The sequence below is a fragment of the Lacerta agilis genome, chromosome 9 (assembly GCF_009819535.1).
Source record: "Lacerta agilis isolate rLacAgi1 chromosome 9, rLacAgi1.pri, whole genome shotgun sequence".
In the NCBI taxonomy this organism is placed as follows: Eukaryota; Metazoa; Chordata; class Lepidosauria; order Squamata; family Lacertidae; genus Lacerta; species Lacerta agilis.
In genome coordinates, this window is record NC_046320.1 from 67,954,607 (window position 1) to 67,968,160 (window position 13,554).

General features: G+C 50.4%; 1 protein-coding gene across 1 annotated transcript; it reads right to left on the minus strand.

Moving 5' to 3' along the window:
• Positions 1–264: 264 nt before the first annotated feature.
• LOC117052612 (iron-sulfur cluster co-chaperone protein HscB-like) lies at positions 265–1,409 on the minus strand. Its single transcript, XM_033159582.1, has 2 exons — positions 1,380–1,409; positions 265–648 (listed from the first exon to the last, which is right to left on the minus strand). The coding sequence occupies exons 1-2, from the start codon at positions 1,407–1,409 to the stop codon at positions 265–267; spliced, it is 414 nt and encodes a 137-aa protein (XP_033015473.1).
• Between the last annotated feature and the right edge of the window lie 12,145 nt (positions 1,410–13,554).

The window sequence follows — 13,554 nt, forward strand, 5'->3', positions numbered from 1 at the left end:
TCCAAGTAGGCGAGGTCTTCCCACCCAGTCCCTGGCCAGCAGGGGAAGAGCTGCTTCCATTAAAAACGGGAAATTTAAGGGAAATAAAAAATAAGGGAGAGCAGCGGGAAACTGCTTGAAATAAGGGAGAATCCCGGGGCAAACGGGATACTTGACAGCACTGCTTAGGACATCCCTATTTTCATTGGAGAAATGTTGGAAGGTATGGAGTTATCCGACTCCCGAGCCGTCTGAAGCCAATCCTACATAGGGAATGTTTTGTTTTTAATGTTTAATGATTTCCGAGAGAAACTCAGGGTCTGCCTCAGGGTCTGTTCCTTTCTCCAGCTCCACTCCATTCAACTCCAGCAGGTACAGCCCACAGCTCAGGGGGCTCAGGAGCATCCGGTAGGCTTTGTTAGCCAGAGAAGAGTGTTGCTTGGAAAAATTCTGCTCTGCCTGAGGTCTCTGGCTGAAGAAGTCGGGGTGCAGCGCTCGCTGAAGGCTCCGGAAGCGCTGCTGGATGAGGCCCACGTCCACCTGGAAGCTGCGCTCGCATCCCAGGAGACGGAAGAGGTCGGCGCGGGGCACGGGGGGCTGCAGCGCCCTGCACGAAGGGCAGAAGAAGCGTGGCGGTTGCAAGGCGGGCGCCAGAACCAGACCGCAGCTCTAGCAGGACGCCGGAGGTGACGGCGAGGAAAAGGAGGGCGAAGTTTAATGTATTATGTTTTTATATATGTTGGATGTTGCCCAGAGTGGCTGGGGCAACCCAGTTAGATGGGTGGGGTATAAATAGTAAAATTATCATTATGGAATGGGACGTCCCTATTTTCATCGGAGAAATGCTGGAGGGTATGGAGATATATTACCCCTGAACCTAGGAAATAAGTAACTATACAGTGAAGAAGTGTGCATGCACACGAAAGCTCATAGCAAGAACAAACTCAGTTGGTCTCTAAGGTGCTACTGGAAAGAATTTTTTATTTTGTTTCGACTATGGCAGACCATCACGGCTATACAGCCTTTAGAAGACATCTGAAGGCACCCCTGGTGTTTTAGGTGTTCCCTAAAACAGGTCCTATAATTGTAACTGCTTGAGGCATAAAGACACATCCTTCCTTCTCTTGCCAGGATTTCATTTATATTCCAGCCCCTTTCTTAGGACGAAGTTGCACTTAACCTCTGTGTTTTCGAAAAATTCAGTGCGGAAGCGAACTTTCTACCCCATCCCTGCAAAACTAACTCCTTAAAAATTTCTGGCCTTGCTATTTAGTTTCATTCCATTCAGGCGGAAAATTCCCTTTCCCCATTGGCTGCAGGTCTCATCTCAATCCCTGGACACACAAAAATCAACTCTCCACTGTACAGCAGGCTCCTCCACCCCAGCAGTAAGACACAACCGCATTCCTTTCGAGGGTGCCGCCACGCATACCCTGACGTCTCCTTGCTCTGGAAACTGTCCCTAGACATCCTTGTCCTTTGCAACGTGTCATGCCGAGGACACGAAAGGTTATGAAAGCATCTCTGGCATTTAGCAGGAAATTGTACATCTGGCTGGCCAGATTTTGGGGAGGGGGGTGTTTGAATCCTGACAAGACGGAATTAATGCTTTTGGGGGACAGGGAGCGGCTGGGTGTGGAAGACTCTCTGGTCCTGAATGGGGTAACTGTGCCCCTGAAGGACCAAGAGCGCAGCCTGGGCATTATTTTGGACTCACAGCTGTCCATGGAGGCGCAGGTTAATTATGTGTCCAGGGCAGCTGTCTACCAGCTCCATCTGGTATGCAGGCTGAGACCCTACCTGCCCGTAGACTGTCTGGCCAGAGTGGTGCATGCTCTGGTTATCTCCCGCTTGGACTACTGCAATGCGCTCTACGTGGGGCTACCTTTCAAGGTGACCCGGAAACTGCAACTAATTTTAGTGATGCCCCCGCTGGAATAATCCCCCATTTCTGAGTTTGTTACGTCTCTGTGTTGCAGGGATGAGAATGATCGTAGCTGAGACACCAGAGTAGACAAAAAAAAAATTCCTTCCAGTAGCACCTTAGAGACCAACTAAGTTTGTTCTTGGTATGAGCTTTTGTGTGCATGCACACTTCTTCAGATACAGACACTCCTGGGGTAGATGGATGAATCATTTGGCTCAGAATTTGGAATTTTATGATAAAGGAATAATGTGGTCAGGTGGAAAAGAAGACAGAGCTTCTGCAACCAGGAATGGAAGAATCTGTCAATTTGAGTTCTGCCCAGTTCCTTCTTTTTCCAGTCTCAAATCCAGTTTACCACCCTCCCAAACCTGTTTGCAGTTCTTTTTAAAGAAAGACAATTCTTTTTAAATTCTTTTTAAAGAAAGAATTACAAAAATTTGTCAGCAGTGTCATGAATATTTCTCCTAATGTGCCTATTTCTGAATACGATTTTGCCTCTTGCAATGCATTTTTGTACATTATCTTCACCAATAGGATGCGTTTTGCACATGCGCTCCCATAAAATATTTATTTTCGTACGCACGTTTTGTTTTATTTTTGGTTGGAGAATTGCATTTCAAAATTCAGGGAAGACGAATTTTGAACTAGGGTTGTGCTCTGATTGATATATATCTTTTGGGAAGTGCAAATCAGGTTGTCTCACATTAAAATGCGAACTGAACTCAAAGTCCCCCACCCACCCATGCCATCCCACCCCCAACTTTGATAGCTGAAAGGGAATTTCAGGATTCGTAGCTCACACGAGAAGCTATGCCTGCTAAAATCCCCTCTTGTGATTCCAGGAACCCTCTTCACCGCTTGCATCTGTCCATTCTAGTAACAAAGGACTTTGGAAAATGAATGCAGTAAATGTTATTGTTTGCGGATGCTGCTCCTGAAGCCTGATAAACAACCCTCCTCCTTTTAAATGCCATTGCATGTCATTGGAGGTCAAAACAGAACGTCTTTTCTTCTTCTTCTTCTTCTTCTTCTTCTTCTTTTTGTTCTCCCCCCCCCCCCGAGATGACTGAAGACAGGGACGATGACCCTATCTGTGGCTTCCTCTCTGGAGTTTCAGCAGCTGTGAGCAAAAGCTGGCCAAATTTGCAACTGCTGCCTTAAAAGGGAGATTGCCAGCCTCTATTCCAGGAAGCAAACACATGGTCATTGCCACAAACCTGACAAGGCGAGAGAGTTTTTCCTCCTTTTCAGATGTTGTCCTTTAGTTAAGACCATCCTGGTCCTAACACACCGGTCTTCTCCAATCTGGTGCCCACGCCCAAGATGTTTTTGGGACTATAGCTCCTATGCTAGCTGGGGGCTGACATGAATTGCAACCCAAAACATCTAGAGGACATTGGGGTGGCAAAAGCTGGTGTTAAGGGTGCTCCCCAGCCGAAGGAATGCACACAGCAGATAGTTAACTCTTTGTTGTCAGAGCAGAGTAGTTTCTATGGCATCAAATAACCACGCACACCAGTCTAGCGTGGTCATGGACTGGCTGGATGCAGAGGAGCGGTGGGAGGCACCAGCTGGGGAGACCTCAAGGGGAAGAAGGCTCAGAGCTAGGAGATTGGTGGCGGGGCAAAAATGAGTGGTCAGAGGGAGAAGAGGGAGCAGACTGGGAGGAGGAGGTGTCGGAAGCTGAAGAGGCAACAGGGCTTAGTGAGCAGGAGGAGGCTGTGGCAGAGAGCAGTCCAGGAGACAGGGAGGAGGCAGGCTGCTGAAGAAGCCAGGGTATCTCCCCCTCCTGCTGCGACCAGCTGCTCTCTCCCCAGGTCTCCCAGAACATGCAGAGAAATGAAGAGGGCAGGGCAATGAGAGACAAGACAAAGGAGCCTTAGGCTGCTGGGGAAGGAACCGGGAGAGGAGCCGTAGCAGTGGGCATTTGTTGGCCACTGAAGATGCTGGTCTAGTTGTGCATTTGGCATGAGAGCAGTAGGCTCTTCTTAAGCGTGTGCATGTGTGTGTCATTGTGTGCATGTGTGTGAAAGCCAGTGTGGTGTAGTGGTTAAGAGCAGTAGACTCGTAATCTGGTGAATCGGGTTTGTGTCTCCGCTCCTCCAGATGTATTTGGGAAAGGAGAATGTTAGCTGCTTTGAGACTCCATAGGGTAGTGATAAAGCAGGATATCAAATCCAAACTCTCCTTCCTTCCTTCCTTCCTTCCTTCCTTCCTTCCTTCCTGGAGAGCCAGTTTGGTGTAGTGGTTAGGAGCGGCAGACTCGTAATCTGGGGAACCGGGTTCGCGTCTCCGCTCCTCCACATGCAGCTGCTGGGTGACCTTGGCCTAGGCACACTTCTTTGAAGTCTCAGCCGCACTCACCTCACAGAGTGTTTGTTGTGGGGGAGGAAGGGAAAGGAGAATGTTAGCCGCTTTGAGACTCCTTCGGGTAGCGATAAAGTGGGATATCAGATCCAAACTCTTCTTCATTTTAGGGGGAGAAACTTGATTTTTGCATATTTCTTCCACGGTGGGTCTTTATATTATCTTTTTGGGTGTGCAGAATTCAAACCTGCTATTATTTTTGTGACCGGGCAACACTGAGCTTGGGAAGTCTACATCAGATGAAGAAGCACATAAACTGCTTCCGGAAAACCAAACAGATTTTAATTTTGCCTTCTGAAAATGTCATGTCATGCCAAATAAATAATAGTATTATTAATAACAATAATATAACTGCAAGTAACTGGCAAGATTTCCATGCAAGTTTACGCACATTTAACTTACAAGCAAAACCAAATGATATTCATTTAATTCAGTCCTTTAGTTCTAGAAAAAATGCAGCTGGTACCCATCCGGAAGTTGTTACATTAAGTGCCACACTTTTAACCAGTGTTTTTCTTCTAGAAAAAAAGAGGGTGGTACTGCATAGCCTTGAGCACCCCCAGGAAAAAAAGCACCAATTTAACCAAAATATTTTGAATTCCCAAGTCATGTTACAACTTTTTAGCACCCCTTTCCTCACTTTTGGAATTTGAAAATTCAACACAGCCTAAATCTCACGTCCTTATGCACATGGCTCTGGCGAGCAGATCTAACAAAATACTGTTAGGGAAAATTCCAGCCACCACCTTCCCCCACCGCGCAGCCTCCTCGCGGGACCCCCGCGCTGCCAAGTGCGGGACTTGGAAGCCTCCTCTCTTCTCTTTGCCCCCCCCCCCCGACGATGAGCGGGTACCCCTTCACCACACAAGTCGCACAAGCACCACATAAAACCCTCGCGATAAAGGGTTCCCCCTAAATGTCCCGATCTGCGCCCCGAAAAGCCTCCGGAAAGGCGCTCCTGTCAAACAGCGCTCCGTACACGCTCCATTTTCTCAATGAACGGGAAACCCACCAATCAGGAGCATGCATTCAGCTCAGCCTGCAAAATGGAACGTTCAGCTCAGCTACTATGATTCAATCATCACCTTCACGCTTGACTGAACGCTAAGTGGGTATTGACAGGCTCCCTGCTGCGAGAACAATGGAACCGAAACCAAAATGTATCTAGTTTGGGAAACTATTAATTATGAAGTGCAACAATGTTGCAAGTGGACTTATTTAGACTGTGGGTGGCCTGTCTGACAGCTCAGACAGTAAAAAAGCATAAAATTCAATATCTCAGCAACGCAAAGTCCGATCTGCTTGATTCGAGTGTCTATCTGCTCCTTATAAAATAACCTTTCTGACCCCTCGGTCCCCGCCATCCTCCGATCATCAGAAGTATATTATTTCGATACTGCATAATTTTTGGACTCTCCACTCAGTGGCTTTCATAATCCCCTAAGCAGCGAGTCACGTCCGCAGGAGGAGATACACCCCTCCCGGTAATCCATTCAAGCACCCATCCATCAGTTACCATAGCAGCAGACATCCTCCTAGGAGCGTTCTATTGTCCCGACGCAGAGGAAACCTTCAATGTGTATTACACCCCACCTAGATCCATTCACCGGTTCCTGCCATCCTTCCTGTTATGCAAAACTTGTTTTTCCTATATGTAAATTCCACTAGAACCTCCTCTCCCTCCTCCCATTTCTGACGTGTTTGTGATGTATTTCGCTATGTATTCTGGGCAATGGCGGGAAGTTTTAAAAGTCCGTGACACCCTTTGTTCGGGGTTCGGATCCTCCTGAACCTTGTTGCGCAATAAACTCCTTTGCTTTTGCTCCAATCTCCGGCTGGTCTCCATTGCCTCCGCAGCGAACCACGGGCTTCCTCCGTAGGACCGAGAGCTGAGCCTTCTCGACCCGGTAATTTCCGTAACAGTCTTGGTGCCGAAACCCGGGACCTGCGTTCTCCCGTGGTGGCTGGGGACCCCCACCGAGCCTTCAGCCGGCAACGGGACCCTTTTCTCCCGTGGAGACTCGACGGATCCCTGGCCATCCTCCGGGCGGTAATTGCAGGTCTCAAGGGGAGCCAACCGGGGAGCAAAGGCAAAGTTCAGCCGGCTTCGTCTCCAACGATCCAGCGGATCGCGGTGGAAGACGCGTAAGTATAAATCCAGTGCACTGGTGATTGGGGGGAGGGGGGAGGTAAGCCTGGCAACCGCAATCTACTGCTCTCTTGCCTATCATTTCTTGCCTGTCTCTCAGTCTGTCCCGTGGACTGCTGCTCAACTCGAAAGGGGAGTCCTGAGCTCTATCTCCTTTTCTCCAATACCCAGTCAGCCGCCCCGTTAGCTGGTCTAACGAACGCAAGGGACTGGGCTCTTTTTCTACTTTGCCAGCTGCCAAGGGGCAAAGGACTTCTCTGCACTATCCCAAACCTCAGCCGCCCCGGTCGGGCCATGTAAAACACGCTGGTCGTGCGTGAGCCCGCTTCCGAACGCAAGGGAGGTTTTTCCGGACCGTTTAACCCTATCAAAAGGGCTGCCCGATCTGGCACTGCTGTGGCAGGCGTCCAGTAGGGCTCCCTTCCTTAGCTGTTAACGATAGGCAGGAGGTTGCCAGGTGGGGGTACCCTGTAATGGGTGGAAAATGGGGGTTGAGAAATAGGAATAGATGAGAAGAAACGGAAGAGAAAGGAAGAGGAAAAGGGAGCTCCAGAAAAAGGAAAGGAAGAGGTAGTTTAGAGTAGATCCCCCTGGTCAGCCGCCCCGCTAGCCGAACTAGTGAACGCAAGGGACCAGGCTAGATTATTGGAACGTCGTGTACTGTATTTTGCTTATGTTAAGAAACCCCCCTGTCCCACTCCCTTAGCAAGAAAACCCGACTTACTAAGATACCTTTCCCATTCCTCCTTTCCAAAACCCAGGTTCCTCTTAAAACCCAAGGAACAATGGGTGCCAAGGCTTCGAAGCCCAGTCGTACTTCCGCTGGGAAGAAGGCTTCTCGCAAGCCTTCTTTTACCCAGCCGGAACCCGACTCCCCCCTCGAGTTTGTACTGGATCACTGGAAAGAAATTCCAGGTTCGGAACTATTATCCAGGCAGAAGTTGCAAGACCTCTGCGAAAACACCTGGCCATCTTTTACTAATAAAACGTCATCTGAACTCCGCTGGCCACCGGAGGGATCCTTCAACCAGGATCGCTTAAATGCTCTAAAGAAGCACTTACTAGAAGAAAGACCCCGCCAGTTGGACTACCTAAAAACTTTCGAGGTCGTATATCAGATCCTCACTACTCTGAAGGATTCCCCGGTTCTCCAGATGCCTATGATAAAACCCCCTAAGAAAGCCTCTAGGAAACCCAAGGGAGGTCCTGCACCGCCCCCTTATGAGGATCCATCGGACGATGACTCTATGGATCAGGCCATGGCGCTATACTATAATCGACCCAGACAAGCCCCTACAGCTCCCCCTGCACAGAATGATGGCCCTGGACAAAATAATCTCCCAGGACCTGAAAATGATACAGACCCGAATAATCAGGCAGGAGCTCAAGGTGAGCAGCTACTGGTCCAACCCATTGACCAGGGAGAAATAGCAACAGCATCCAACAACCAAATGGAAGCTGACCCGGTCTTGACGCCAGTCAGTGACCACGATGCCTATGCTTTGTCACCCCACTCCAATCTCTTTGAGAACATGGAAGGCATGACCACCCGCTCTATGGTTCAGACCGCTAAGGACTTGGCCATCCGCATCCAGGGTGCCTTTTCGCCATCTGCTTCCCGGCAGCCAGTAAAAGTAAAAACTAAAGGGAGTGGGGGAAACAACCACCAAATGGCCTCTTACCAGATGCCCCTGCGTGCCTTTCCCATCCCCCCTGCAACTCCTGATGGGGCCCCACGGATGATTTACACCCACCAGCCCTTCCGGACTGCGGATTTAGTAAACTGGGCTAACGTGATGCCCTCCTTGAGAGATGACCCTGATAAGTGCCATCGGCAAATTGCTACCATTTTCTCTTCCCATCACCCGTCTTGGACTGATGTCCATGTACTCCTGAACGCTTTATTCAATGAGGCTGAAAAGGCCGATATTTTGAGTAAGGCTGAGGAAGCCTTAAACCAAGAAAATTACCAGGAGGGTAGACCTGTAGGGGTAGAGGCTTTGACCCCTAGAGATTTGCGGATAGAGCCCAACCCTGCATGGGACTACAACACCCCAGGGGGCATTTGGCGTCTAAACGTGTTTAAAAAGGCCATCCTGGACGGCATCAAGGCGTCAGGACAGCGCTCTATAAATTGGACAAAAGTCCAAACGGTAATACAAGGCCCCAACGAACATCCGTCGGACTACTATTCCCGGTTGGTGGCGGCTATTAAAACTTGGGGCGGAATAGACCCCGAGAATCCGCACCATGATATAATAGTGAAGGGTTTCTTCAAAGACCAAGCAACACCAGACATAAGGAAAGCTTTGAATCTCCTAGTTGGTTACGACGGGAAAACCTTTAGTGAGATATTATCAATTGCAAAATCCGTCTTTAACAATCGAGACGAAAAGAAAAGGACGGACACCAGGGCAGAGGACGAGACAGTGCTTGCCCTCAGTATGGAAACCCCTTACTTCCCAGCTCCAGGGTTCCCGGCCAGGGGAGGAGGCAGGGGGCGAGGAAGAAGGGGAGGATTGAATGCAAGCCCATCCATGCCACGACCCTGGGGCCCATCCACCGGCCTCTGTCACCTGTGTTTTCAACCAGGGCACCTAAGACGTAACTGCCCATATTTATACCCAGGGAGCCCATGGGTCGAAGCCAACTCTTACCCATTCCCTGTAGGAAACTCACCATACCCCACCTTTCCTTCGCACCCTCCTTGGGCCCAGGGTTATGAGAACCAGCAAATGGTGCCACCTCATCCCCAAGGGAATTGGCCACCCCAAGGCACCCAGGTCTCGGTGGCCCAACCAACCGCAGAGTCCCACCCTCCAAATCCTTTCCGTGCCCCTCTGCCAGCTCAAACTGACCCGCAATTCGTTCAAGCCCTGCCTTCCGACGTGAGAACATGAGAAGTGCCCCAACAGGACCTTTCAAGCCCTTCCCCTTGAACTGCGCTCAATTCCCACTCTTCATACACCCGAGGGTACGGCCCACAGTACCCCAGTTCCTGTTCACCGCACCCCAGCATCGCTCCCCAGCACCGTACCCCAGTTCCTGTTCACCGCACCCCAGCATCGCTCCCCAGCACCGTACCCCAGTTCCTGTTCACCGCACCCCAGCATCGCTCCCCAGCATCGCACCCCAGTTCCTGTTCGCCACACTCCAGCATCGTACCCCAGTTCCTGTTCCTCGTACCCCAGCACCGCACCCCAGCATCGCACCCCAGTTCCTGTTCGCCGCACCCCAGCATCGCACCCCAGTTCCTGCTTCACCATTCCCGAGTCCCCGTACATCGTTCCCACCGACCATTTTCGGACTTGCCGCTATTGACAGCTTTTGACAGCTGTTTGACAGTTCTCCACATTTTCGGACTCACCGCTTTGACAGCTTGCCTTATTCTGACTGCTTGCCGTTTGACAGCTGTTTGACAGTTCTCCACATTTTCGGACTCACCGCTTTGACAGCTTGCCTTATTCTGACTGCTTGCCGTTTGACAGCTGTTTGACAGTTCTCCACATTTTCGGACTCACCGCTTTGACAGCTTGCCTTATTCTGACTGCTTGCCGTTTGACAGCTGTTTGACAGTTCTCCACATTTTCGGACTCACCGCTTTTGACAGCTTGCCTTATTCTGACTGCTTGCCGTTTGACAGCTGTTTGACAGTTCCCCACACTTTCGGACTTACCGCCTTGACAGCTCGCCTTATTCTGACTGCTTGCCGTTTGACATTTGTTTGACAGTTCTCCGCATTTTCGGACTCACCACTTTGACAGCTGTTTGACAGCTATTTGACAGCGCACCCTGTCCCCCCCCCCCGTTTGCCGCCTTTGACAGCTTGCCGGTGTGACTACCTGCCACTTTGACAGCCGTGTGACAGCTCATCATACTCTCCGATCAGCTGGCTTTTGACAGCCCACCGTGCCTGCCCCGATGTTGGCATCCAACCATGACCGGCCCGCTCTCCCTGAATACGACCAGCCGAGGCGCGTGGGGAAGGTGAGTACCAAGTTACGGAGGTGTAGGTGTGGAGAAAAGGATTTGTGGTTCTGCGAACCAGAATACAAATCTTATCTCCAAGTGCGGGACTGTTAGGGAAAATTCCAGCCACCACCTTCCCCCACCGCGCAGCCTCCTCGCGGGACCCCCGCGCTGCCAAGTGCGGGACTTGGAAGCCTCCTCTCTTCTCTTTGCCCCCCCCGACGATGAGCGGGTACCCCTTCACCACACAAGTCGCACAAGCACCACATAAAACCCTCGCGATAAAGGGTTCCCCCTAAATGTCCCGATCTGCGCCCCGAAAAGCCTCCGGAAAGGCGCTCCTGTCAAACAGCGCTCCGTACACGCTCCATTTTCTCAATGAACGGGAAACCCACCAATCAGGAGCATGCATTCAGCTCAGCTACTATGATTCAATCATCACCTTCACGCTTGACTGAACGCTAAGTGGGTATTGACAGGCTCCCTGCTGCGAGAACAATGGAACCGAAACCAAAATGTATCTAGTTTGGGAAACTATTAATTATGAAGTGCAACAATGTTGCAAGTGGACTTATTTAGACTGTGGGTGGCCTGTCTGACAGCTCAGACAGTAAAAAAGCATAAAATTCAATATCTCAGCAACGCAAAGTCCGATCTGCTTGATTCGAGTGTCTATCTGCTCCTTATAAAATAACCTTTCTGACCCCTCGGTCCCCGCCATCCTCCGATCATCAGAAGTATATTATTTCGATACTGCATAATTTTTGGACTCTCCACTCAGTGGCTTTCATAATCCCCTAAGCAGCGAGTCACGTCCGCAGGAGGAGATACACCCCTCCCGGTAATCCATTCAAGCACCCATCCATCAGTTACCATAGCAGCAGACATCCTCCTAGGAGCGTTCTATTGTCCCGACGCAGAGGAAACCTTCAATGTGTATTACACCCCACCTAGATCCATTCACCGGTTCCTGCCATCCTTCCTGTTATGCAAAACTTGTTTTTCCTATATGTAAATTCCACTAGAACCTCCTCTCCCTCCTCCCATTTCTGACGTGTTTGTGATGTATTTCGCTATGTATTCTGGGCAATGGCGGGAAGTTTTAAAAGTCCGTGACACCCTTTGTTCGGGGTTCGGATCCTCCTGAACCTTGTTGCGCAATAAACTCCTTTGCTTTTGCTCCAATCTCCGGCTGGTCTCCATTGCCTCCGCAGCGAACCACGGGCTTCCTCCGTAGGACCGAGAGCTGAGCCTTCTCGACCCGGTAATTTCCGTAACAATACGAAGCAGATCCAATAGCCCTGACATCTCTATTAAGCACACAGAGAGAAAGAAAGAGAGAGAGAGAAAGAAAGTGTTCTTAAAATATACTGCTTTCTTGCGACATAACCCTAAATATATCCAAGGAGTGAGCCTTGGAACTGCGCACATTTTGGCCTCTGCTTTTGTCCCCAAATCCCACTCGGCCCGGGAAACAACACGCTTCCACAGAAAGCAGATTAGACTTGCCGAAAGCCTTGACGTTTCCCAAGGAACGGTGGGAAGCCAAAAGCTCTGTAGTCAACAAAAGTTCAGGCCGAACAATTCCAAGCAATTGCAGTTTTTCTTTCGCTGAGAGGTGCCCTGAAGGGAGATGGGCATCCTGCCAGTGCTTTTGTCCTTTGCAACCCGCAGGCTCCGAGCTTTCGGGGCGGAAACACTCAGCACGAGCCTCTCTTGCAGTTTTACAGCTTAGTCAGCCGCCGCCGAAGGGGGCACGTTTAACCTTTTAAGGTCACTGCCAGCGAGGCTGAGCAAGAATGGGACACGGGTTGCTCGAACGAAGCTCCAAGATGCACATGCTTGCCACACTGCACAACACAGCCCTACAGCTTGTGACCCAAATACCTATAGCAGGGATGGGGGGAGCTTTCTCCAGATCAAGGGCTGCATTCTCTTCTAAGCAACCTTCTGGAGGGGCCACATGCTAGTGGTAGGTGGAGCCGGAAGCAAAAGCTGGCACCTGGGATGCCAGCTGATAGCCTGCCTGCCTGCCTGCCTGTGCCCTGTCATGCTAGAGTGGTGCATGCCCTAGTGATCTCCCGCTTTGACTTCTACAGTGGGCTCTATGTGGGGCCACCTTTGAAGGTGACTCGGAAACTACAACTAATCCAAAATACAGTGGTACCTTGGTTTTTGAACGTCTTTGTCGACGAACATTTCGGCTTTCGGACGCCGTAAACCCAGAAGTAAACGCTTCGTTTTCGGACGTGCCTCGGAAGTCGAACATGAGACGCAGGTTCTGTATTGAGTTTTCTGAACTGAGTTTTCCGTTTTGAGGCTTCCGTACTGAGTTTACGGTTTGCGAACGTTTCAGAACTCAAATAGTCTTCCGGAACGGATTACATTCGAAAACCGAGGTACCACTGTATGGGACTGGGAGCGGCCGCCAGGACCATATAACACTGGTCCTAAAGGATCTACACTGGCTCCCGGTATGTTTCTGAGCACAATGTTGATTGGCCCTGCATACCTGAAGGAGTGTCTCCACTCCCATCGTTCAGCCTGGACACTGAGGTCCAGCTCTGAGGGCCTTCTAGTGGTTTCCTCCCTGCGAGAAGGGAATCTACAGGGAATCTATGGGCAGAGAGCCTTCTTGGCAGTGGTGCCCTCCCTGTGGAACGCCCTCCCATCAGATGTCAATGAGATAAGCAACTATCTGACATTTAGAAGACATCTTAAGGCAGCTCTGTATAGGGAAGCTTTCAATGTTTGATGTCTTGCTGCACTTTAATTTGTTGTAAGCCACCCAGAGCGGCTGAGGGAACTGAGAGCTAATGTGTTGTTGTTGTTGTTGTTGTTGTTGTTGTTGTTGCTGCTGCTGCTGCTGCTGCTGCTGCTGCTGTTGCAAGCTGCATGCACAGTCTTCTTAGTGGTGTAGTGAGAGCCAGTGTAGCGTAGTGGTTAAGAGCAGTGGACTCGTAATCTGGTGAACCGGGTTCGCGCCTCCGCTCCTCCACGTGCAGCTGCTGGGTGACCTTGGGCTAGTCACACTTCTTGGAAGTCTCTCAGCCCCACTCACCTCACAGAGTGTTTGTTGTGGGGGAGGGAGGGAAAGGAGAATGTTTGAGACTCCTTCGGGTAGTGATAAAGCGGGCTATCAAATCCAAACTCTTCTTCACCT